Source organism: Silurus meridionalis, chromosome 13 (assembly GCF_014805685.1).
Source record: "Silurus meridionalis isolate SWU-2019-XX chromosome 13, ASM1480568v1, whole genome shotgun sequence".
NCBI classification, from domain to species: Eukaryota; Metazoa; Chordata; class Actinopteri; order Siluriformes; family Siluridae; genus Silurus; species Silurus meridionalis.
Window position 1 is genome coordinate 18,753,255 of NC_060896.1, and position 27,145 is coordinate 18,780,399.

General features: G+C 39.8%; 1 protein-coding gene across 3 annotated transcripts; it reads right to left on the reverse strand.

Annotated features, from left to right (window-relative positions):
• On the reverse strand, positions 1 to 25,821 carry vaspb (vasodilator stimulated phosphoprotein b). 3 transcript variants are annotated; one of them, XM_046864380.1, is made up of 14 exons: positions 25,392 to 25,820; positions 17,245 to 17,416; positions 12,237 to 12,411; positions 11,411 to 11,477; positions 10,158 to 10,270; positions 9,097 to 9,353; positions 8,823 to 8,959; positions 6,832 to 6,895; positions 6,588 to 6,615; positions 6,439 to 6,481; positions 6,098 to 6,154; positions 5,110 to 5,179; positions 4,042 to 4,099; positions 1 to 1,885 (listed from the first exon to the last, which is right to left on the reverse strand). In XM_046864380.1, the coding sequence occupies exons 1-14, from the start codon at positions 25,394 to 25,396 to the stop codon at positions 1,851 to 1,853; spliced, it is 1,281 nt and encodes a 426-aa protein (XP_046720336.1). In that variant the 5' UTR covers positions 25,397 to 25,820; the 3' UTR covers positions 1 to 1,850. The 3 variants fall into 3 exon arrangements, 2 of the variants coding, with proteins under 2 accessions (XP_046720336.1, XP_046720337.1); XM_046864381.1 differs by lacking the exon at positions 6,098 to 6,154 and having other exon boundaries at positions 25,392 to 25,821; XR_006927659.1 differs by lacking the exon at positions 1 to 1,885 and having other exon boundaries at positions 4,078 to 4,099; positions 6,098 to 6,170; positions 25,392 to 25,821.
• Between the last annotated feature and the right edge of the window lie 1,324 nt (positions 25,822 to 27,145).

The following is a 27,145-nucleotide window of genomic DNA, read 5'->3' on the forward strand; positions in this document are numbered from 1 at the left end:
CATGTTTAAATATAGGTAAATGTTAGCGTAAGTTTATTCAAGCATTAAACAAACAAAAAAAAAGCTCGAGTTCATCGTCAAAGACATGCAACCAAAAAGACTGTGTGGAACAACTCCTTCAACACGTGGAATCGGAGTCAACTCCAATTGATTATTTAAATTTGGTTCTTTTGAAATGTTGGTTTTTTTTTTGTTTTTTTTTTTTGCGATTACAATTGAATGAAGCTTTGCATAGCGACTGTGCGATTGTGCTCAGGAGGCAAAAGGTGCCTGGTTTAGTGTGTTTATTTTATGTAATTCAATCAATAAATCCCAGAGCGACTGTGTGTGGGTGTGTGTCTCTATCCATCAACTCATTAGAGTAACAGTGTACCTACTCCACTATTGTTGGTGTTTGAGAACTGTCTAGCTAGACTGCTAGGGGACAAAAATTTAGAACCCTCTGTGTACTCCAGCGATTGTTTCTACACGCTGCCTCTGATCTCTCGACACAAGTCGGACTCTCTTATCATTCCTCTAGTGTTCACCGTGTCACTCTAAGCTGCTCTGGATAGAAGTGTTTGCTGAAAGAAAATATGTAAAGACTAAATCATATCACTATCCTGAGAGTCTAAATGGCTGTACAAAGACAAACAGTCTCAACTTTATACAAATATGTCTGTCTAGAAAACACCAGGCTCATCAGAGTATCAAACTCTATTTTAGGCCACGAGTTACACAAACTGAGTATCTGCATCAAACAGTGATGTAAAAAAAACTACCCTCCAAGGCTGCCTACATGGCCAACTATTATATAATATCTATCTACTCCAATAGGCCACTAATATATAGTTATTCATTAGAAATCTGTGGTTTTTCAAATGTAAGATTGTGTACTGCGTAGTGCACACTGGGAACATCAGTGAGATGTAGTGTACTATTAATACCTGAACGATGTACTAGGACTGATCAGAAACAACATGCTGCATACTTTTAATGCTTGGTGGTTTGCAGTCTGCTCTCTGCAGTGGAAGACGCACAGCCATTGGAGGCCTTTTATGGTTTACAGTTTTTATAAATGGCCATCAAAAATTCCATCACGCCACACATACGAGGAGGAGAAAAGACTTGGGGTGGGTTTTAAAATGTGCAGCTGTTTTCCGGCACAGCTTAGCATCATGAAGTGTTATTCACGTTTAGTGGGAAGCACTAGTGTTTGATTTGTGTTCCTGCCTGATAAAAGGACTACATAGTGTAAGAATAGAGTGCATAGTGCGCAGTTTGAACCCTGAACTGAGGAAATACTTCTAACTCAAGCTACCTCACCTGCTTGCTAGTTCCATAAAACAATTCACTACGGCACTGATGCCTACGCATATTTACAGGACATAGAAATTAGTGGTGCTCTTTAGGAGCAGTACGCAGTCTTGCAATTGGCTGTACACCTCAATTTGTAGCACAACACAGACCCAGTTAGAGTGATTATGAGTCGTGCATTTACTTCCTACCTGCACATGAGTGCGACTCTGGTGTTGTTGCTGTGTGTGTATGTGTGTGTGTGTGTGTGCACCCACTGAGCTTTTACAGTAACTGGTGTTAATTATATAAATTTTTCATTAACACCCAAAAAAACGATGTGTAAACTTTTCTGAGAAATGGCAATGATAATAATGACAGCGTTGATAAGATAACAATGGGGGAATTAAAATAAAGACTGGATGATTTCAAATGAAAATGAGGCTAAATGGATTAAGTCCCTGCATATATTTGCATTTGTAAGAGAGTGTGTGTAAGAAAGAGAGAGAGAGAGAGAGAGAGAGAGAGAGAGAGAGAGAGAGAGAGAGAGAGAGAGAGAGAGAGAGAGAGAGACACTATGTGCTTCTTCTCTGTAACTCCTGAATGATTGCTATGGAGACAAAAAGAAAACAAAAAAAACATTATTAATATTATGTTTAATCAACACACAAACATTAAAACACTGCAAAAAAACAACAAAGAAAATGTAATGTCAAATGCTAGTGATCAGTTAATATGCTTAATAGAGTGATTGTCACTTTCTGATCACAAGAATTAATTCCAGTTTTATTTCTGCCAATATTTAACTAGCCCACTGAGCTGCTGTGTTAGCTTTCCTTCCATCATGCTATGGTCACAAAGTGGCTTCACAGCTAATGCAAGACCATGTCGGGTCCCTTAGTTCTCCCTCTGCAATTTTATTTCCCACATGTCTACTAGTGGTTTGTTTGTTTTTTTGCTTTATCATAACACTTTAATGATGCTCTCAGTTAGATGATAATGACATGGACTGACTTATCAAGCAATGTTGCAGGTGGAATAAAACATAGGGGAAGTACTATTAGGTAGTGACTACATCAGATTAGTGGATCCCGAGGACAAAAGTGCAGAGGTCCAACACCACTGTCAAAGACATCCATAAAATTCTCAGAACTCCATGTCAGACCCAACAAAAGACTCACTGGAATCCAAGAAGTTTGTTCTGGAGAAGGTAGTCCCTATTTTTTTTTTTCCAGCATACTTTCTAGTTCCAGAAGTAGGACAGTGGGTTTAGTCAGATTCTAGATTTATTAAAGGTCTAAACACGCTAAGACAACAAACTATAATTAGTGCCATGCAGCTACAGGAGATCCGTTCCACAGAGCATACAGTTGTGTTCAAAATTATTCAACCCCCAAAGCTGTAAATGGTTTTAGGGAATTTAGTGTACATTTGTAATTGTATTCAGAATGAAATCCTACAAGGACTTCGACTGCTGTGCGCTACCTGAAGCGTGGAGTGGAGAAAAGTCCCCGTGTGACTGCTGAGGAACTGAAAAAGGATTTGTCAAATGTGGGTACTGAAGTCTCTGCTCAGACAATACGGCGCACCCTGCGTAATGAAGGCCTCCATGCCAGAACTCCCAGGCGCACCCCCTTGCTGTCCCCAAAGAATAAGAAGAGTCGACTGCAGTATGCCAAAAGTCATGTGGACAAACTACAGAAGTTTTGGGATAGTGTTCTGTGGACTGATGGAACAAAATTAGAACTGTTTGGGCCCATGGATCAACGCTATGTTTGGAGGAGGAAGAACAAGGCCTATGAAGAAAAGAACACCTTGCCTACTGTGAAGCATGGCGGGGGGTCAATCATGCTTTGGGGCTGTTTTGCTTCTGCAGGTACTGGGAAGCTTCAGCGTGTGCAAGGTACCATGAATTCTCTTCAGTACCAGGAGATATTGGATGACAATGTGATGCAGTCCGTCACAAACCTGAGGCTTGGAAGACGTTGGACCTTTCAACAGGACAATGATCCCAAGCATACCTCCAAGTCCACTAGAGCATGGTTGCAGATTAAAGGCTGGAACATTTTGAAGTGGCCATCGCAGTCACCAGACTTAAATCCGATTGAGAACCTCTGGTGGGACTTAAAGAAAGCAGTTGCAGTCGCAAGCCTAAGAATGTGACTGAACTGGAGGCTTTTGCCCATGATGAATGGCGAAGATACCCGTAGATCGCTGCAAGACACTTGTGTCAAGCTATGCTTCAAGTTTAAAAGCTGTTATAACTGTAAAAGGATGTTGTACTAAGTACTAAGATTGAATGTCACTTGGGGGTTGAATAAAACTGATAATGATGTGAGCTCAGAAAAGACATTTGTGGTTATTTCATTATAAATGTTATGTTATATTTGTCTGACCCACACGTGCCTCTTTGATTTAATTGTAAGCAGGATGACTGAATGATCATAATCAATGTCAAACCGACCAAAACAATCAATTTCAGTGGGGGTTGAATAATTTTGAACACAACTGTATGCGTTTCTAAAGACAGGCAATTCACCATTCTACTCTTTGGCCTCTTTCTAGCACTCCAGCCTTGTTGAGCAAGTGGCCTTGTCATATCTAACAGCTAGAGACACCAGGATTGTGTAATAAATTGATGTCTCTCTCTCATAAATGTCCCATAACGGACCAAGCCACCAACACCTCTTTCCTCGCACTCATACTCTTCACCTCGCGACTGCCAGTTACAGGAATTCTAACAGACTTTTATACTTGTGCATGTACCTCCAATAATTTCCTCCTTGACTTTCTGCAGCTCTTTCCTCACTTCCTCCAGCAGCTCCTACAGCACACACAAACAAAAAGATTATATTGTCAGCAGTTTAAAAGAGGGTAATGCTCCCCAGCTTTGTATAGTTGTGTGTAATCGGAGTGTAACACTGACTGAAGGATATGAACATGTTCTTCTACCTGTAAGAGTCACAAATATGTGACTGAGTGTGGAAACCTGAAGCCCCAATATTCTAGCAGCACACATTTCCTTGGAATGGAAATGTTCTGTATATAATCATTCTGCGTATGCCCAAATTGTAAACATGTTTCTGTATATAAAAATGTAAAATGCTTTTTTATTAATATTGCACCAGCCATAATACAGCAAGAATTGTGGTGCAATCAACATTCGACGGTGATGTTTAATAACAGTACTTGTATCTAACAGACTTGTCAGGCATCATGATGCTATTGCTGCATAAACAAGATCCAATACACCCTTTAGAAAAACCAGCTGAAATACCAAATCATTCAGCTTAACTGAATTTTGATTGAAACAGATTTGCCTTGCCTACGAACATAGTTACAGTATCTCACGAAAGTGAGTAAACCCCTCACAAACCATTTTATTACACCATGTCAAGAGGCAATACTATAGAAATGGAACTTGGTTATATTTTAGAGTAGTCAATGTGCAGCTTGTATAGCAGTACAGATTTACTGTCCTCTAAAAAAACAACTCAACATGCAGCCAAGCTGAAATGTGAGGGGTGTACTCACTTCTGTGAGATACTGTACATTCTGAATTACCCTAGCAGAAGAGTTGATATACTATGAGTCAATGCTTGGTAATAGTTGTCATTTAGTCAGACTTTTAAAGCAATGCAATGCAACTTTTGCACGGATACTTAACACAAGTCTCACCACAACGCAATAAACATATAGACAATCGTTCATTTTACTGCACAGAGAGGAACTAGTATGTGACTCATGGGGTCACATCACTGTGTATAGAATAATGTCAGCAATGTTATTCAGAACTGTCTTTTGTGCATGTCATGATGGTGATTAGAATCTGACCTGTTTGACTCTATCCAGTTCCGAATCATCTCCACTCTCAGCCTCATTCGATGACACGCCTGCTTTTAGCCTGATGGAGAGGAAGGAATGAAGGAAAAACAACAGTCACCATGAGAATGCAGAAAGGAATGCAGAGATGGGGTGAAAAAAAACAAACAAAAAACAACCACCAATAAATGCATTACAGAAACAGCAGGAAAGCGTTGCTTCGGATAAACCCATCTAAAAGCGATTAGAACAATTCGTGCAGAAGATCCTATTTACTAATATAAGATGATGTAATTTCCACATTCATCTGTTTATTTCATGCATTTATGCTTATCTTATTCTCTGTAACTTTGACTCACTGCAGATTTTTAATGGTTGAGTAAGACTTTAGCAAATTAAAGCAATTCATATTTGGACTGGAACCAAGATTTACACTAATAAAAATACACTATTGACATTTTCAATGATGATTTCGACTCTGTTTTACCTCTGATTAAACAAATTGTTGTCTCCATAGTTCATAGTGCACTCCCTTTGAGCACACTGTCTATATTTTAATTTGTTAGGTCGAAAATACTGTCCACAATTAACGGGTAAATCCTGTTTTCGTTACCGCATGATAAAAAATGTTTTGTGATCAGATCGACTCTGAAATGGGTTTTTCTGACAACCACACCATCATAATTTAATGGGGTAATTCCAGATGGCACATCGGGCAACTGCGGAAAAAAGAAAGACCAATGAGCACCCAACAAACGTAGCTAACCAGCGATGAGCGCCGTAACCCAGTATGACCTGTACCATCAGAAATAAAAGTAGTATATAATGTTAGTCGTAAATACACAGTGCAGGGAAAAAAAAAACCCAAAGATCTTGTTAGTCAGCGAGGAGAAGCTCATACAGCAAAAAGTAAACACCAGGCTGATGATATACTTTAGCGAAGCTGTAAGGGGCAACTGCGTATATGTCTGTGTGGAGTTTTAACATGTTGTTAGTGTACCTGGGAGTCAGAGCAGTGAAGGCAGGTGACTCCAGACCTCGGGTAACAGAGTTATTCCTGTATGAAACACAAACTGTGTATATATATGATGACTGTATATATATATATTTATATATATGACACGTTTAAACGATAATCGGGGGACGGGATGAGGAGGTTGTTAACTGTTTGCCTTTCTTTAAGGTACCATTCCAAAACTTTCACCAAAATGTATTCATTAACTAGAAATACTGTACATTAGAACAACAAATAGTGAGCCACTTAAATTCCTCTGTTCCCTATTGAGAATCCATTTAGTAAAAAATTACAGCGGTAATGAATGCTAGGGAATTCTGCCTCACCTGGGGATGGTGGCAGACTTCTCCCACGGCCTCCGTAACGTGTCTGTTAAGACAAAATGCATAGTGAAGCCATAACGGTAAGAGTAAGCTGGGGGGTGTACAAAGTTTATCTTGCTGCATATAACAAAACACCAAGATACTAGTCTTACCGCTTTGGCCTTGGGACTCGGAATCGTCCTGGAAAAGCAGTAAAGAGTGATCAATAACAAGTTTGCTGAAACATTACTGCAGACTTCAACTTAAATTTGCTATAAACAGTTACAGAGAGATTCAGCAGTTTTAAATCTGCCTGCCTATTTACCATCTTTAAAAAAATTAATTAATTAATAAAAAATAAACCACGCTCATGCTAGTGTCATTAACTACAGTCATTAATTAAAATTGCACACTCACATTACTGGGCTCTTCTGCCTTTGGGGCCGGAGGAGCTTTCTCCCCTTTGTCTGCCGCTTTCCTCCTGAAAACATACGTGCATTAAATACAATTAATACAATTCTTTAAAAATGAATAAATTGAGCAGGAAAAACTGTCAAAAAAAACCCAATCAAAAGACCTGAGAGAAATATTCCTAACTGCTATCTACACAACGTGGAAAGAGAAAATGAAGTATAAATACTTCTTTACTGTACTTTTTCACTATTTATTTTTTCTGACAACTTTTTACTTTCATTCATTACATTTTTTTTTTACACAAATCTGTACTTTCTACTTTTTACATTTTTAAAAACAAGGGCATGTAGGTGAAGGGAACAGAGGTGATGAGAAGGTAAATAGTAGGTGTGGCCTTAAGGAGAGGAATGTGGAAGGGCAGTAGATTTTGCTAAAAGGATGGAAATGGCAGTGGTGAACACTTATTTTATGAAGAAGGAGGATCATAGGGTGACGTATAAGAGTGGAGGAAGGTGCACACAGGTGGACTATGTTCTATGCAGGAGATGCAACCTGAAGGAGATTGGAGACTGTAAGGTGTTGGCGGGGGACAGTGTAGCTAGACAGCATCGGATGGTGGTCTATAGGACGGTTTTGGAGGTGAAGAAGAAGAGGCGGCGAGTAAAGACTGAAAGAAGAATAAGATGGTGGGAACTGAAGGAGGAAGACTGTAGGGTGAGATTCAGGGAAGAGGTCAGACAGGAGCTCGGTGGTGGTGAAGAGGTGCTGGATGATTGGGCAACTACTGCAGGAGTGATAAGGGAGACAGCTAGAAAGATACTTGGTGTGACATCTGGAAATAGAAAGGAAGACAAAGAGACGTGGTGGTGGAATGCGGAAGTGCAGGATAGCATTAGGAGAAAGAGGTTGGCAAATCAGAATGATGAAAAAAAAGTAGGCAGGAGTACAAGGAGATGTGGCAGCAGGTAAGAGGTATGTGAGCATTGAGTAAAAGACAGTAGGTGCAGCTGGAGGTAGCAGAGCTGAAGATGTTGAGGTTTTCGTTGGGAGTGACGAGGATGGACAGGATTAGAAATGAGTTTTTTAGAGGGACAGCGCCTGTAGGACGTTTTGAAGACAAGATGAGGGAGGTGAGATTGAGATGGTTTGGACATGTGCAGAGGAGGGACATGGGGTATATCTGTAGGAGAATGCTGAGGATGGAGCCGCCAGAAAGGAGGAAAAGAGGAAGGACAAAAAAGAGGTTTATGGATGTGGTGAGGGAAGACATGCAGGTAGTTGGTTTGAAAGAGGCAGGTGTAAAGGACAAGGGGGTATGGAGACGGATAATCCGCTTTGGCAACCCCTAATGGTAGCAGCCGAAAGGGAAAGACATTTTCAAAACAGGCTCATTACTTTCGTTTTAATCTATTTGGTAAAATGTCAATATTTTTTTACTTCTGGTTGTGCACCGTTTTCAGTCCATCAACCGATTTCCTGTCATTGGACGGCTTTTTCAATCTACCACAGGTGTATCATTTCCCAGTTATCACACACCACAGATGTAGGCGAGTTTACGAAGCTAACAACGAGCAAGACAGAAGGCAACAAGAAGTATGGGGTTAATGTGGATGAGACAGAGGGAGTCAGCGATGTAAACATGACTGAGAACAGAGACATTCCTGATCACGTGATCATCTTTTCTCTGCTTGTGTTCTAAATGATGGATGTTCAGCCTGGATACATTCATTAGTTAACAACATTTTAAATTAGTTTTGTATTAATATATTAATATGATGTGAGGTCCAGTTACCAGCATTACACTAAAACAGGTAGTAGTAATGGCTACTTTTTTAAGTACATATCAGAGCCCAAACTGTACTTTACTTTAACTTAAGGTGAAAAAGTATAGTCAGTACTTCAACTTTCACCAGAGTCTTTTAAAACATGAGTATCTGTACTTCTACTTAAGTGAAGGATGTGTGTCCTTTTGCCATGTTTGGTGTCTTATTTACCGTCTTGCAAGTATGGCACTCATCTCTCCCATCAGCCCTCCACCTCCTCCACTAGACCCAGACCCACTACAGCGGCTCAAATCAGGTTTAGCAGGAGCAGGAGCAGCAGCAGGAGCTGCTGTACCACCTTCATCCGTCTGGGGGAAACGCACACACACAATTTAGTACAATACAGAGCGAACGCTGAACAGAACCGCACCCGCTGTAAAAGAGTGTCATAATATCAGTGCATCTTGTCCTAATTATTACAAAATTATTCTAATTTTGTGCATACCTTGGCGACTTTGCGTAGTTTTGCTCCAGCAAGAGCAGCAGCAAGTCCTCCTCCCCCTAAACCCCCTCCATCTCCCCCACTTGAAGGAGAGGGTAGGGGTGGTGCTGGAGGAGGTGGTGCACCTCCACCAGAAGGTGGGGGCCCTGGTGGGGGTGGGGGTGCACCTCCAAAAGAGGGAGGGGGACCGGGTGGAGGAGGTGGAGCAGGAGGAGCTGGTGGGCCTCCGGGTGCAAGAGGAGGAGCAGGAGGAATCATCACTGTGAAACAAACACAATGAAAAGCGATTAGGGTTCTGGGTATTAATATCTACCTCAGGTGTTCGGATTCCACAAAAGCAAAACAGAGAAGTCAAGTCAAGTTTATTTGTATAGCGCTTTTTACAACAGACATTGTCTCAAAGCAGCTTTACAGAATTTAACAGTTAAGGTGAACGATGTGCATTTATCCCTGATGAGCAGCCGTGGCGACTGTGGGAAGAAAAAACTCCATTAGATGTTGTGAGGAAGAAACCTTGAGAGGAACCAGACTGAAAAGGGGAACCCATCCTCAGTTGGGTGACATAAGCAGAAGCAAAAATGGTTGGAAATATAAATGAAGTAACTGCCAACAAAGTGAATGTGTGTGGCCAAAAGATTTTATACGATTAAAAAAGGTGCTCTGCTTACAGCTACAAAATCGAGCAGAGAGCTACATAGACACATCTCATCATAAAGTCAGCTATTCTGCTTTTACATGATTGGTGTGTCTTTATCAGATTAATTTATACATTTATATAAATTACAATAGCAAAAAAACCAAAATGCCCATGTACAAAACCAGCAGAAAAATCATAGGGAAATTCTAACACCATGCTGTCAGCAAAATACTATTTACATCCAAAACGAATGCTAAATCTTACACTCAAAATGAACAGGCCAGTAGCAATGGGTTAGCTTGGTTCATTGGAAGACTGAAGGGAACATTAAACATGTGTTAAAGCAAAAACAAATTAAGTGTAATATTGCCCCTCAACTAACTGCAAATCCAATCCAATGGAAATGAAACACCAAATTCACACTCACCTGAAGCAGCTTGTCGCTCTCTCTCCAGTCTTTCTCTCTCTAGTCTCTCTCTTTCAAGTCTTTCCCTTTCTAGTTTTTCTCTTTCCTGTTGCTCCAGTCTCTGTTGTTCCAATCTGCATATGAAGAACATGGTATTACAATAGAGAAGCGCACACACGTACATGAACGCTTCGTTCTATAAAACATTATGTTTCAGGACTTTTGCAGTTTTTAAATGGCCATTTGAAATTGACTTAATTGCGATTTATTTTTTTTTTTTTTTTTTACCATTTTTACGATTGAAATGTGTCTTATAATGTTTATAACGTTAGTAATTATTATTTTTTGGATAAAAAAAAGTCAATGATTAAATAAGGAATGAACTTTGGTGAATACTTTTGAAAAAACTATTGGCTGAGTTACTGCTGCAGTTCTTCTTGGATACATCTCAGTTCTGTAGATTCTGATGTTGCTACCCAATCTTCTTGGCTTGTTAATTAAACTTTGCCGAACAGTCTTGCCACAGATCATTAATTTGATTCAGGGCTGTGACTGTGGAATTCTAACATTCAGATTATTGGATGTTCTCAGTGTGAAGGGGAGTCTGGGGGTTTTCATCAAATGTTGGCCAAAAGATTGAATTCAGCAGAACATAGAATATTTTTCCACACATTTGCTGAGTCTTAAACTTTAGAATTAAATCTGTTTTTTTTTATTTATCCAATAAAGCCATAGACAGTCATCCTCAAAGCAAAGCTTTGTCATCTCTCTAAGCTGGAGAGTAAGCTTTGGAATATTCTTTCCATTTTTAATGATGGATTTACTGGTGCTCTCTAGGATACTCCAATGTTTTTTGTTTTAAACCAAAACTGACTTTTCCAGAACCTTGTTTGATAGTTTCTTGATTGAATAATTTCTTTAGTTTACAGGGAATCACAGAGTGCAAATACTTATACAATCACAAATCTGTCAATAATTTTGCTATCAATACTGATTACTTTTATGGGCTTTTTTTCATATATACTGTACATTACATAGTTTATAGCAAAACAATATAGGCTACAGTGTTAATGACAACATATGCTATTGCTGTCAAACACTCATTCACGTTTTATATTAACTGACTCCCTTCCAAATACAACTAGTCTGACTGATTATTAATTTGTTATAGTATAAGTATTTATAAGAATAAAAAAGTTGAAAAGTTCTGGGGGGTATGCAAGGCACTGTCTGTCTCATTACTGTGTCAATCCATCTTAGTTTATAGAAGCTACCTTCTTTGCTGATCCAGCTCCTCCTGTGTCGGTCCATTTGACATCATACGAGGGCTTGCAGAAAATCCTACAGAAAGTATAATTTCATCATTAGTATTATCGAGGTATAGTTTTAAAGTGTTCATGTATTTATTTTGCACACGAAAGCTACACGGTAAATAATTAAAATGTGTTTAAGAGTGCTGGTTCCTAGTTATTTGAGAACAATAGTTTAAGCCTGCACCATACACCAAATATGAATGTCTAATTACAATGGGTTAGCAAAAAACGGTCAAGCAGATGAGGTGTTCTGATTCATTCAAAAGATTAGCTACACCAAACCTCTCATAATAACTGAATGAGTAGTACAGATTCTGGCTATACAGTATCTGTGAAGTTACAGCACCACTGAAGTCTCAAGCAATATCATTTATTTCACTCAGCACATACCTCTAAGCTGTTACAAAATAAGAGGATATTGCATAAATAAATCAGGCTCATTTTCTCCATTAAATACATTATTATTTTTCAGATTCGGGCCATAATCAAAATAGATGATGTTTCATCTTCCAGCTGTATCACAGCTTTCAAACACGTCAGTTAAATTTTACCTTTGGGCACAGAAGTACAATGTTCACTGGATTTACTAATTGTATTTGATCAAATAAGGAGATTATATATTTAAGATAAATTGATTGTCTGCTTTATTAACATTAAAGCCTTGTCCATTCACTCTGACTGTATTGTAAATACTAATATAAAAATAGAATATTGTTCCAGCAAATTACTAGTGTGGGTTTCTGTGAAGCTACCACAAAAAAAAACCCTGTCAATGTATATGTTTTACCTCCGTCTCCACTGAGCATTTCCAGTGCATGCATCATGCCATTGGCGAAGAGTGTAGCATCCTCCTTACTGCTGAAGTTTAGACCCCAAACTTGCCTCGAATCTCGCCACTGATGGAAATTGGGCGTGGCCTGATTGTATTTCAGTCCTTTTGCAATTGGACAGTTCATCACCACCTGGAAGGATGAATCACTCTGATCATGATCTGGCACTCATTGCTTGAAGCAGTGCCCAATTAATGTTTTTTTTTTCTTTTCATTATTATAGATTCAGCAACTGGAGTAAGACACAGTAGAAGTCAACCAGCAGATGGCAGCACTACAGCTGAGAGAAGAGAAGACACTGACAAAGACATGAGCAACGTATTTGTAATATGCTGACTGTTCACTTCTGTTTACTCTGTTTTACGACTCTGCATTCCAGAGAGAGAGAGAGAGAGAGAGAGAGAGAGAGAGAGAGAGAGAGAGAGAGTTATTTCTAACCCACAGCAGTGCAGTCCAGCTGAGCAGGAAGAATAAAATAAAAAACAAGTTGGAACCTGTTAGAAAGAGAAAGCCAGGTAGAGAGATTAGGGTGGTAAAGGGTCTGGAGAATAAGAAGATGGAGGGAATTCCCTAACAGGAACAGGAAGTGAAGTGAGTGATTACAGGAAACAAAATCCACTTTAGGACAGATAGATGCTGATCTCTGGGGAAATAAAAGAGAGAGAGAGAGAGAGAGATTCAAATATAAGAGAGAAAAAAGTGGGGGGAGATCCTTGCTGACTGATCTTCTCTAGTCTACTTCTACAGTATTAGCAGACTGACATGGGTCTGACCTGGTTATCGCCAGACTGGAGATTAGTGTTTAAACCTTTAGCACTGTGTGTATGTCTGTGCCACATAGCGTGTGTAGGTTTTTGTCCCTTTGTGTTAGGAATGTATGTGGGTGTTAAACCCGTAATAATACAAACACATGACAATTTTTAGTTCCTAAGGACATTGGGCTGATCCGCACAAAAGAAAGAGCATGTTTACAACAAATTAAGTTTTTTCCCCCTTTACCTGTTAACAATAACAATGTGTCTCACAAAGATACTAAAAGAAATCTGGGTGAGTGTTGTATGGTTATTTTGAACACACACTGGGCAGTCTGACATCACAATATTAAGACAAACCTGTTCATGCATTTTAATCTAACCTCCATCTAGCATAAATGCAATTACATAGGACTCCCTGTCTATGGAGTACCATTTTGACCTGAATGGCAAAATAAAAACTAAAGAATGACTGATTATATTCTGAATATATGCTTCAATCTCTGATGCCACAAATTAAACGTATTCACTGCATAATATAAATATAAATTTCTCTTTAATATTGTTCTTTTTTTTATTTGTTCATAGAAACTAACAAGATTAGTAAATTGCCCTCAGACGGTTATAACTAAAATTTAGTTAACTGTTTATTTTTTCCTATCACAGGAAAGAACATCAAAACTGTTTGTGTGTGGATTCCACAAGCAGCAGATGAGATAGACATTTAGCTGAAATGGGGCACAGTATTCCGTTAACTGCGTCCCAAGCAAAAGCCTGACTGTAACACCAGCTTCATCACTGTCAGTTTTGGATTAAGTAAAACTCAATACTCTGAAGTGAGGACAAAAGTGTTTTTAATCAAACCCAGATTAATTAAATCCCTATGTCATTGCCTGAAAACATAAACAAGGATTAAAGTGGTAAGAAAAAAAAACTTATAACTGAATTGTTCAGACAAAAAGAAGTTAAACTAGAAGTTAGTGAAATAGTTATATTTTTGCATGTAGCTGTGCATTAGGTGTATTCATGCTACCACAACAATTAACCAAATCCTCTTCAGTAGCTTTTTAATGGCAAGCACAAATGTTTATACAGATTTTAACTTTTAAAAAATGGTCCTTTAAGTTTATTTGTTAAAAAATGTGATATAAATATTCTTCTAAGGTCAATTTTTACAAAACATGCTCTTCAGGGTTAGTCTCGATAAATAAAGTTGTCTCATGGCACTAAAAATGAGGCAGTCCAAAGTGTATAACACTGTTGGTGTTTTTCACCCTTCGGTAGTGATCCATGGGGGAGTCTGGTGATCTATATAGCATCTTGTGCACCACTTGATCATGTCTGGATTTACTGGAAAACTGTTAAGCACTAGCCAAACAAACTAATTATACAAAAATAAAAAACGTTTTACAAAGTTTTTTGTTAGTTTACAAATTAACAAAGTTTAACAGGCTCTCCAATAGGTTAGAGTCATGGAGGCTTAGCAACCACATACCTATTCAACTTCTGAAAAATGTAGTTATTTAAACAATGAAATTATAACAACAATTTATGTAAGATGTTCTGCTAATTATAAATTAAAATGAATACATGCATTCTTCCTTGTTCGGCTGCTCCCATTAGGGGTCGCCACAGTGGATCATCTGTCTCCATACCACCCCTGTCCTCTACATCTGCCTCTTTCAAACCAACTACCTGCATGTTTTCCCTCACCACATCCATAAACCGCCTCCTTGGTCTTCCTCTTTTCCTCCTTCCTGGCAGCTCCATCCTCAGCATTCTTCTACCAATATACCCCATGTCCCTCCTCTGCTCATGTTTAAAACATCTCAATCTCACCTCCCTCACCTTTTCTCCAAAACGTCCTACATGCACTGTCCCTCTAATAAATTCTGTCCATCCTCATCACTCCCAACGAAAACCTCAACATCTTCAGCTCTGCTACCTCCAGCTCCACCTCCTGTCTTTTACTCAATGCCACTGTCTCTAAACCATACATCATCACAGGTCTCACCACAGTCCTATAAACCTTCCCCCTTCACTCTCACAGATACTCTTCTATCACAAATTACTCCTGCTATCACTCTTCTCCACCCTCTCCACCCTGCCTGCACTCTTTTCTTCACTTCCCTAACACACTCTCCATTACTTTGCACTGTTGACCCCAGGTACCTGAACTCCTCCACCTTCTCCACCTCTTCTCCCTGCAACCACACCACTCCACTGCCCTCCCTCTCATTCACACACATGTACTCTGTCTTTCTCCTACTGACTTTCATTCACCTTCTCTCCAGCTCCTTCCTCCACCTCTCCAGGCTCTTCTCCACCTGCTCCCTACTCTCACCACAAATCACAATATCAAAAGACAAAATTGAAACCTGCTGTTGTATTTTGATATTTCTGTAACAAGAAAAAAGGAGTTCTTAGCATATACTTTTTTCGTATTCACTTTGTGCACACCCGTTTAAAAGATTCATGCGTGTTTTTTTCATCATAATATTCCACGTTGTCTCTGCAGTTATAATAGCCTCCACTATTCTGAGATGTTCCACTAGATTTGGGAGTGTGCTTGTGGAGATTTGTGGTCCTTCACTCACAACGGTTTTAGTAAAGTCAGGTACTGACTGGTTCCACTTTATTCCAAGTAATTTTAGTAATGTTGAGGGTAAAGCTCTACAGTAGGATGCTCAAGGGCTTATTAGTGTACGGATCCTCCCACAAGCAAACTATCCACACAATTGCTATGCGTTGAGAGAATGCTAATTGGTTAGCGCATCCCCCAACACCACAGTCAAAATGTTTTGAGTTTGCTTCACACAGGTTCATGTGATCCCATTCTTGTATAATGGATTTATTTACGTCGAATATAAATCGAGATAATGTGTTAATATAACTATTATATAAAGTATGAGGCTTTGCTGTATTTCAGATATATAACAGCTGTATTTCATTATAATAAGCACTTTAATCCAGCAGTATCTAACAGACTCTGGATAACAGTGCAGGTGATGTAAAGGTGACAAACACCACAGCAAACCAATAAATATTTAAAAGCACCTGCAGCGAAACTGAAGTGCTCAGCTATAAAACATGCTCATATTGTTAAAAATATAGAATAACTATGAAATGCTTACAGTAAGGATTCACTTGATTTATACTTTTTATTTTATTTTAGCATAATTATCTCTGTGTTATCTTCTAATATTTATTCTATTATTCCTATAATCAATCCTGGAAGTCATGTAGAGTGCTTCCCAAAAGTTTGGAAACACCTAGCCTTTTATCGTTTTTGAGAGACACATGTATGTTCCTTTTGTTTATATGCAACAAGCTAGGTCATTTCACCATATAAAGATTTACTTTGACCAAACATATAAAAAAATGTACAGATATTACATCTTTTCACACTCCAAGCACTCAGCTGAAATACTTTGTCATGCCTTTTAAAACTCGCCAAAAGGTACTCTTCATTAGCTGGACATTTCATTCTGAACTTGCGATCCCGGTCAGAATTTAGGTTGGTGACTGTGCAGCCCATTCTATTAGAGACAACAGTCCAGCCAACTGTTTGCTCTTACAGAGCTTGTACATGTGCTTCGGGTCATTGTCTTGTTGTATGGTGAAGTTGGTTGCAATTATCTGAAATCCAGACGAAACTGCGTGGTGTTGTATGTATGGAATGGTAGCCATTTTGGTTCAGTTTTTATTTCACTTGGAATAAGTTTCCAACCTTCTCTGCCCGAAAGCAACCCCAAACCATTAAGCTTCCACCTCCATATTTGACTGTGGGTGTGAGGCAGTCTGCTAACATCTTCTCTCCTGTTCTCAGTCTTGCATGAGCTCTTGTGTTAGAGCCAACAATGTCAAACTTTGACTCATATGTTTAAGAAACATTCTTCCAGTCATTCACTATCCAGTTCTTGTGTGATTTTGGCTTTTACTTACTTTGTGGCATATAAAAAAGAGAAACATGCATGTGTCCCAAAAACGATAAAAGACCATTTTTTGACCATTTTTTGACACGCCCTGTAAATATATATAAAAGTGTATTAAAAAGCTGTAAAAACTGTTTCATATGACTGCCTCTTCTAGAGACCGAGTGCATCAGTCATAACTGCTCATTCACAGTAGTAAACATGAATGTTGCACGTGCACGCCACACACACACACACACACACACACACACACACACACACACACACACACGGTGTACCTGCTGATCAGGCTGCATCTTCCTCCCCACTACCCTGAAGCTGTTGGTGGTAGGGTTGTGGTAGATTTGAACACGACTGATCACCTGAGCGCCGGTGCCAGCCGCCACCCAGCGCTTTCCAGTTTCATCATACACCATCACTGTGGCCCTCGCGCTGCATACACTCAGCTCACTGAGAAACAGACATGCAGAGAAATACAGAGGAAAAAACGTGAGACAAAGGGAGAGACATATAATGAGAGTTATCATATTGGAATGATAAGAGAGTTTCTGCCTTGCTCAAGCGCCATCTTGTCAGCTCTCGCAATCGCATACTACCTTCAAACACAATAAAATGCCTCACCTAAATTACGGGGACGTTCCAAGAAAATAAATAGCATGCCTGAATTCTTACCTCCGAAAGCATTTAATCCAGGCTCCTGCTGTGCAGAGTGCTACATAATGTATACCATACATATATTCACAACACACACTGCAGGTACACTATATGGCTGAACAATATAGGCTGCCATTTCAAAAAGGGCATCACAAAGTCTGCCACTGCCTGCAGTTTTCTAATAGTTCGTTTCTAGTAGATTGTACAGAATAGTTCAATGTTTGCTCTGAAATGTCTGTAGCACATTATAGGCTGTTACACAGGTATTTATCATCACTTCCCCAGTTCATTACATAATTCCGAACAGCTTTTCAGGAAACCCTGGGCTCTGATGTGACAGAAATATTAAAGCTGCCATCCATTTTCCACCCAAAAGCATTCCTTTTACAATGAAACAAGAAAGTCATATCGGCATTGCTCACTGAGTGCTTGGCCCATCATTTGTACATCGTCTCTGCATTTGTTTGTTTGTTTTGACACAAAAACATTAAACACACTTTCCTACACATCCCTGCATCGCACACACAATAATACACGATTCTTTTATTCTGCTTTGGTTTCATCCTAGTCAGGTTTGGTGTGGAGCCTGAGATTATCCCAAAAACACTGGGTGTGAGGTGGAAATATACCCTGAAGAGGAATACAAGTCCAACGTTGAGCTCTGTGCATGCACACACACACACACACACACACACACACACACACACACACACACACACACACACACACACGAACATCTAGGGGCCTTTTATAGTAGACCGTCAACCTATTGGCATGTTTGTGGGAAATGGGTGGAAATTCAAGGAGGAAAAATAAAACCCACACACAGGAAAACTGCAGTATTAGTAACCCAAGCTCAGAATCCAGTCAGTACCCTGAACCTATAAGAGCTCAAATTAACCCGCCGTGCCACCATAGTGCCCTCTATTGGTATCCATACTGATGACACAAAATGCATAATTTCGTTGTTTTTTTGTTTTGTTTTTTACCCTGTAGAAGAATGTTTTGATTTGGGTCTTTCACAAACCCACTGTAAAAAAAGAAAAACGCTTGGCTATACACAATGGGCATTTTTTATGTTGTTTTATTTTTTTTAGGACACACACACTGTATTTAGAGCACTCAAACAAGGATTTATCCAGAGTTTACGTGAAAGCACAAATTCCCCATTTGACAAATGAAAGCCCGGGTGATTTGAGAGTTAACAGGAAGTGCAGTGTGGAGTGTTTGGAGAAATTACTGTATAAGGACACAGACATATACACACTTACTGCCTCATTCCTTCTATCTCCCAGTCGCCCAATAGTTTTTATCACCCAATCTTCCACTTCCTGTGACATCATTTTGTGCCTGCTACCCACTTCCTGTTGCCAGGAATTCCTAATAAGGCTCTAAAACAAATTCCAGACACACACACACACTTCCTGTGTCTCACTCTCTTATACTATGCACAGTAAAGGTGAGCCAGAGAGTGTGTGTACAGTTACACGGTACTGTTTAGAATCTGTCTGTCTGTACATATACAGATAGTACAAATAGACTGTATATGAAATAGCATTTAGATGCAGAAGAGGGGGGGGTTACTTCGCTGCAAACATGAACAAGTGCAAATTGTTGGATTGAGACATGTCCTGTTAACACACCTTAACTACACAGCATGTGAATCAGAACTGGCGGTCTGCTCTAGTGTAATACTCAATTGCAGTGCTGTGACTAACACTCCTCCGTTTTCTCCTCTGTTATTCTCTCCTTCGTTCTTCTGACGTGTCTGAGCTTGCATCGGCTGGGGCTGCAGGCCATACTTTACTCACAAACACGAAAAATCAAAGCCCTCTTAGTCACTCTGCATTCTCATCCCATACTTCATTCTGAAAGTATTATACTTGTTCAGATATATAATTATAACCCTTGGTGTTCGTGCCCTACACGGTTTCTCCCGCAGTGTTAGTGCACTAGAAGCGTAAACAGCATTCCTCCACTTCCTTTTTTGGACTGTTGAACGAGTGCACCGATTCTTCTACTTAATTCCTTTTGCAGGCTCAAGTGCGAGTACACACACAGGCAGCCACATGCAACACACACACACACACACACAGGCAGACACATGCAAAACAGACACACACAAAAATACACAAACAAGCAGATACACAAAGTCCAAGTTGTGCATGCTGGCATCCTCACAGCCACAATCTCTTTGCGTGTGTTTCAGTGAGACTTCAATGGTATGAACATAATGTTCCTGGGCTTCTGCAAGCATGGAACAGTAATTTATGGTCAGGTTTGAATACCGTTTGGATCGGGTTTCAAATGCCTACATAAATCATCTGACATCAGAGATGCATTATATTACCATAAGAAAGTGGGAACCTGGCCATCACACTAATATGCGCTTGCTGAACGTTCGATTCCTTCATAACCACCATTCGTGGGAAGTCGAGAGTTAGAACCTGGGGATTTGTGCTCATTTGGCCATAAGAGCAAGTCATAAGGAGGCCCTGAGGTGCAGCCAGAGTTCCAGTTTAACCAAAAGGTGTTCAAGTGGGAGTTGAGATCAGGGCTCTGTGCAGGAGTCACGGTTTCTTACCCTGCTTGGGAAGCCATGGTTTTTTTTGTGAACCTCTATTGTCAAGCAGGAACATGTTTGGGCCCTGTTGTTCCAGTGAAGGGAAACTGTAATGCTACAGCCTACAAAGACCTTGTAGATCACAATGTTGTGCTTCCAATTTTGCGGCAACATTTTGGGGAAAACCCATGTGTCAGCGTGCGGATCAGGTGTCCACATACTTTGGCCATATAGTGTATGTAATACAGATTAAAAGGCATCAACGTTGTTCAGGCTTTACAATTTTTCATGCTCGCAATCCACCTGGCCATCATGAGCTACCTAAAAGCCAGGGTGGGGAACGCTGGATCAAATTACAAAATACACAGACAACACAAATTGGATACTAAAAATACACAGAGTGCATTTTGCACTTCAGCTGTGATTCAGCTAGCCAGTGATAGAGGCTACACAAAGCGTTCACCTCATTTAACCTTTTTCTGTTTTCTGTCCCATTTCCTCTGCTGGTTAGAATCCAAACATGTAGCTTATGTATTTTTAATTAAATCAGTCAGTCCTCGGCTCTATTACTAACATATACACTCATCAGCTGCATTAATAAGTGTCATGCAATTACAAAATCAGCCAATCGTGTTACAGGAAAATGCATGAAAACATGCGGCTACGGCTAAAGCGCTTCAATGATTGTTCACGCCGGACAAAGTGACTCTGAACATGATGTGTTTGTTAGGGCCAGAAGAGCTGCCAAATTATTTCAGAAACTGCCACAGTGTATCTACAATCCTGAAATGTGTAGTGTGGTTGAGCCTGTTCTCAGTAAAACCTCAAATTCCTGTTCTGGGCTGAAAGAAGTAGAACCAAACAATCTTCTGCTGTTGATCTTTAAATTCAGTGACACGTATCAGTTCACCACATTTAGACACAGGGCAAAACCACTCAGAGCATTCTCATCTGGCCTTTCTTATCAACAAAGCATTTTCACCAAGATATGCAGCTCAATGCAGATTTTTGCTTTTGACACCATTCTGTTTAAACGCTCGAGAGTGACGCTCTAAAATTTGTTTGGCTTCAAGTAATGTGATATTTTAACAAGGACAACATGATTCAAGAGCCATTAAATGAATTCATCTTGGAAATCGTAATCCTCGTCAGACAAAACTAAAATGATTGTGATTGCATGTGTGTGGTTGTAAATGTGCTGAGCACAAGAGAAAGAGAGAAGGTTGTGGTTTAGGCTTTTGGCTTGAAGTAACAGATGTAAAATCCATACACTATTGACTAATCACCAATTTATCAAGAAATAAAAAAACAGTGCAAATGAATCTGATGCATTTAAAAGCTTGATTCTGAGCGCTTAAGGTAAACCTAGGAACATCTTTGTAAAAAAGACAAAATGAACCAGCAACAACTATGCAAATGTATGGGTTCTGTACAGTAACTCACGAAGGCTCATTTACACTCATTAACAGGGAAAATAGGGGATGTTTCGTTTCCAGCATGGACTGGGCTGATAACGCCACAGACTCAGACAATCAGTGATTAGACATCACACACTTCCTGGGTGACACACACAGTGATGTGATGACTGAGTAACCACAAACTCTGAACAATGTTCTATTCTCAGATATGATATATGTATATATATAAAATGTGTGTGTGTCTGCGTGTGTTTAAAAGACAAATCAGCTTTCCTTGTGTGGCCTTCTGAATGGAACAGATATAACAGTGCTCTATGTGGTCACAGCCAAAATCATTAATCAAGTTCATTGCTATTACTATATTCAAAGAGTGGTGGAAGTTATGTATTAAACAATAAACATTGTGTGCTGTGCTAATACAATCAATGTTATTGTAACGTAGCTAATTTTTGTTTCATGTTGCAAACAAGTGCAGCCTTTTCTAAATTCGTATAATCTGAAATAAACAAAATAAAAAATAAAAAGGCCAAACACTAATTTTAGCCAATCGCTACACTTATTTTGTTAAAGTCGTATACACATGTTTATGTAGGCCACAAAAAAATACTCTTCGTACGCACATGCATATGTTGCTTAATGCCAATACAAACAGTATGTTGACAACAACTAAAAGATAGGGATTACAGTGCTGAAAACAAAAAATATATATTGAGCGTTTCCTAGGGTGCTGTGTGCTAAATCTACTAATGCTAATGTAGAGCACTGGCTAAAAACTGGACATGCTCTCAATAGCATAGGGTGGCTTTGCTTGTGGCACATCTGAACTGGCGCACCTACAGTCACATTTCTGGGAATGCTACCAGCTCTAGTGTTTCGGCTGTCTATTTTTTATTTTTTTTGCTCACAATCTACTACTTCAAAATATCTTGCTAAACAACTGACTTATCCAAAACTAACAGCAGAAAATAGCCCAAAGAAACATAGCAGAAACGGGCTTTACAAACTGAAGGAGAGCATGTGAGGGCACATTTCCATCTCACACATTCCAAATTTTTTTTTAGCATAAGCTAAAGGCTCGTACAAGCAAAAAAAATCTTGTGAACTGCACCACAAGTTACAGTTCTGTAGTAAAGTTTTATATCAGCACACAACAGATTGATCTGTGTATGTTCACCTTATTCAGATTTCAATAACAAGGAGGAATGGGACGTGTTCTATTGTGTTCACAGGTCATGATGGGCGTTAGATGACTAAACAGTGTGCTATTGTATTAAAAAAAAAAAAAAAAGTCAACACTTCTTTACCAGCATCACTTACACACACACACACGCCTTTCACACACACGCAGGGCACTAATGAGACATGGACCAAGCAGAAACTCACTGATATTGTTAGCGGGTGTGTGAGTAGGTGCTTTCATCATCACAGCCAACTAGTGCAACAGAGAGCTGTGCTCTTTCTTTCTTTCTTTCTTTCTTTATCTTCAATCTTTCTCAATGACTGTATATACATGATATATCCAGAAGTATGTGGACACCCAACCATTAAAACCATGTGGTTCATCGCTGGACTGTTGCCACAAAGTTTAAACCTGTTCCTGTACCAGTTCCAGCATGACAAAATCAGTGTGCTCAAAGCGAGGTCCATAAAGAAAATATTCGCCAAAGTGGAAAGACTCGAATGACCTGCGCTGACGTCAACTCTACCGAATATCGACTGCACCCCAACAATCACGCGTGACCTCATTAACGCTCTTGAGACAAGGAGAACCAGCGACAATCTAAAGTTTTACCGGAGAAGACGAAGTTATTAGAACACCAAACAGGGCACTAGAATTAAATATTTAAAATGCACACACTGTCAGAAGAACCTTTAGCTATACATATTAAATGTATGTGTGTGTATATAGATATTCGTTCTATTTATTTATTTTACACATTTTTCCACAAAGGTTCACAGGGCATCTAACCGAGTCAAACAAGTGGGAGGATTTTATTTTCGTGCTGGCATGAGAAATATGTCTCCGAAGATATGAAGCTTGTAGGACAAACAAAGACCACATTGCCTTATGCGTTAAGTGTTTATTCATGGTTTGTTGAAAGTACTGGCATTTCTACCTTTGGAATTTTATCCCCTCAAGCAAGTTAGATTTTCGGCCATTCGTTAGAATGGGTTTGGGCACCTCTGATCTAAACTCTTATGCCATACACAACAGTCGCTACAGATTGCACAAAATATGATGGGAGAAAATACAACGTCCAGTGAGCATCAGTTCTGACCGTGTAGACAAAAAAAACATGCACAAGCATAGATGGCATTGCTTAGGTCAACAGGTAGGCTTGAGCATGAGGTTTTTGTCTGTACCGAGTTCTCTCCATGTACACTCAGGCTTACTCTGGGTCATCTGGCTTCCTCCCACCTCCCAGAAAATATGCCAGTAGGTTGCCTGGCAATGATAAATTGTCCTTAGGCATGAAAGAGCATCTGATACCAAGTGATTGATTGGTTTCTCATGTACGGTGTATCCATAAATTGCAACAAGTATTTCAGGTTATACTCCACATGTACTGTGTCCCTGAATGGAATGGAGGAATGGAAGTGGTGTGTTCTATAGGTTTTTTAGTGTATGAATTGGAATAATAAATATTACTATTAAATAAATTAAAAGTATCATATGTTTGTCCACTAAAGCAGGGGTCCCCAAACACTGGGCCGCAGGCCGGTATTGGGTCGTGGATCATTTAGCATGGGGCCGCACAGAAAAAAAGACCTTTTTCTAAAAATGTCCTTTTTCACAAGTGCTAGTTTTTTCTATGCATTCATATACGAAGCTCCTACTGATTCTGCAAGATTGTGAGATACATTTTCATCATATATGTAATAATTACATTAATAATTGGATCCTATAATGTGTCAAACTCACTTATGATCATATAGCGAATTCAAAGGGTGATAGAAGAGATGGGTTGCCTAAAAACACACACACACACACGCACACGCGCACGCGCACACACACACACGCGCGCGCACCTGGGAGAGCCAAAGCGGAGCTTGTCACTACACATCGCGCGCGCTGCCGCTACAAGACGTGGAATGCACAGCGCGCGCGCACCGGACATGCGCAGACAAACAGATTGAGCGCGCAGCCTCGAGGCGAGTTTCAGCCACTCCCATGAACTGATAAGAGGGTTACAGGTAACTACTTACCTGCAGTTAGAAACCTGCTCAACGATTTATTCTAATAAAATAAAATATAAAACACGCCACTAAACTGTTTAAGTATATTTATTTTTTTAAATGAACCCCGAGTAATAATTTGTATCACCGGCCAGTCCCGATAAAACGCCGAACTAAGCAAAAATTCGAAATCAAAGCCCGGTTGTTTTCTCTCTTTACCACCCGAGTCTTTCTGCAGCAAAGTTCAACAGCAACCGTCCAACCACCAGACACACATTCACAATAAATTACAAACAAAAAAAGCCCGGGTTTCTCTACTAATTACATTACGGTCCAAAAGAGCACGCTAAAACCTCCATGGCTAAGCGTAAACATTAAGAAGTGCAGTAGTTCGGGACGTGGCCACTCTGGAGCCGTGAAACCCAACGCTGTTATCCAGTCTACACTCTCAGATTTCTCCCCAATTCTCCGCTCCATACAAGGGCAACTCTACGACAGACGGATTGAACTCGGATGAAAGTGTGTGTTATTTGTGCAGAAGAACAAACTCCGCTGTGTGTGAACGGGGACAGGAATTACAAGCGAGAACACAAGTCGACTTCAGCTGCTTTACCTCATTGTTCAGCTGCTCCGAGTCCCAAAGCGAGAAAAGTGAACAAAACAATGCCGATAACGAGCACTTCCTCATCTATCCTGCCACCGAAGGGCTGAACGGGATTCTCTTCTCGCTGTACAAACTCAATTTCCTGGTTTGGGAGGGGAAAAAAGGGGCTGGAAGAGTGGAGGTTGTCAACTCCAATCAGGATCTGCCACTCACCCCCGGATCTCTCCCGCTATCTTAACCGCTTTCGGCGCCCTGAATAGTACAGTATACAAGTGTAGAACTAGTCTTTAGACTCCCATCTACACCTCCATCTCCTCCTAAAGCAGTCTCCCGAGTTTAACTCTGTGTCTCGAATCGCAGCAAACTACTTCAGGCATTAACGGTTAAAGCTCGTCCATGCTACAGTAAGCCATTTCTCCCCTCCTGCCCTTTCCCTGCCCCGCCCCCTTATTCTCTTTCCTCTCGTCCTGAGAAAACTTGCCCCGCCTTCACATACACAAGCCACGCCCACCACCGACCCCGCTAATTCGTTCCCGTCTCCAATCCAACAAGTTCCGCCTCCTTGCTGGGATTGGCTAATACCTCATAGAGACGCTACCGATTATCCAATGTCCGTAAATGGGTGTGGTCAACAGCACAAAGGGGTTTTTGGCTCAAAGTTCAAACCAATCACAACAGACTTTAGAAGGCCAGCGTGCATCATTGACGGTTAGCTAATAATAGACTATCAGATTTTGATTTATAAAATAGCTCCCAATTGTGACATACTTCCGGTTTTAAAAAGCCGTTTTCAAAGACCCATACGGTCCTTTAATATAGCTCTATTTGCAGTTTTTAGGATCTACCCTTAAATATTAATAACGGTTAAATATATAAATAACGGTTATGTAGGTGAGGAATACATGTTATTGTGAATAAATGACTTAATATAATCAAGCAGATTATTTTATTTTAAAACTTCACTCTGGCAAAACCGCCTTAAACCGCCTTAAAAGCGTGCTGACGTCACCCACCCGCTGTTAATAAAGAGTAGGCCACGCATGCGCAAACTCAAGCCTAAGTGTCAGTACTATTTATGTCCGGTAGATGGCGTTGTAACGCTGCCCTGCTCTGTGCATTGTGTGAGTTCAGACTGTTTCTACACCACTGGAAACAACTGGAAACTTCAACTTTAACTTCTTCTTCTTCTTTTTCTTCTTTCGGCTTCTCCCATTAGGGGTCGCCACAGCGGATCATATGGTACTTGTCTTATTTGTCTAATGAACTACAGTATAAGTGCGTTATAATTTTGTATTATGTTTCGCACCACATGTTTTGGTGTTCGTAAAAAAACATTGAATTTAAATTACTACAAGTTAACCTGAGCAATAACAATAAAACCCATTTTGATGAAACACTTTGATTGAAATACAAGTATTGATCACAATGCAGTGATCAGCACCTTTTGATCAGCAAATTCTATTAGAAATGGCACTGCTCTTGCAAAAAGAGATGACTGGTGTTCTGGTATAATTATGGTACCTACTCAGATTGACCTACAGTGGTTCAAAATGGTCACATTAGTCTGATAAAATCTGCTTATTTCTCAGAATGAGAATATAATATGGGTATCTGTAATATGGGTCAACAATATCAGAATATATTACGGGTACTGCCTTAGTAGATAAGTTCAAGTATAACTCAGAATATATTACCACCTTAATTAAAGATATAAAAATAAAGGATGTTCTATTGTAATTAAGTTTTTTTTTTTATTATTGTCA

Coding starts and splice junctions, on each gene's coding strand:
- vaspb (XM_046864380.1), bottom strand. Junction 12,412..17,244: donor AGATGCAGCCTGATCAGCAG/GTACACCGTGTG, acceptor TCATCCTTCCAG/GTGGTGATGAACTGTCCAAT. Junction 8,960..9,096: donor AACTACGCAAAGTCGCCAAG/GTATGCACAAAA, acceptor CGTTTCCCCCAG/ACGGATGAAGGTGGTACAGC.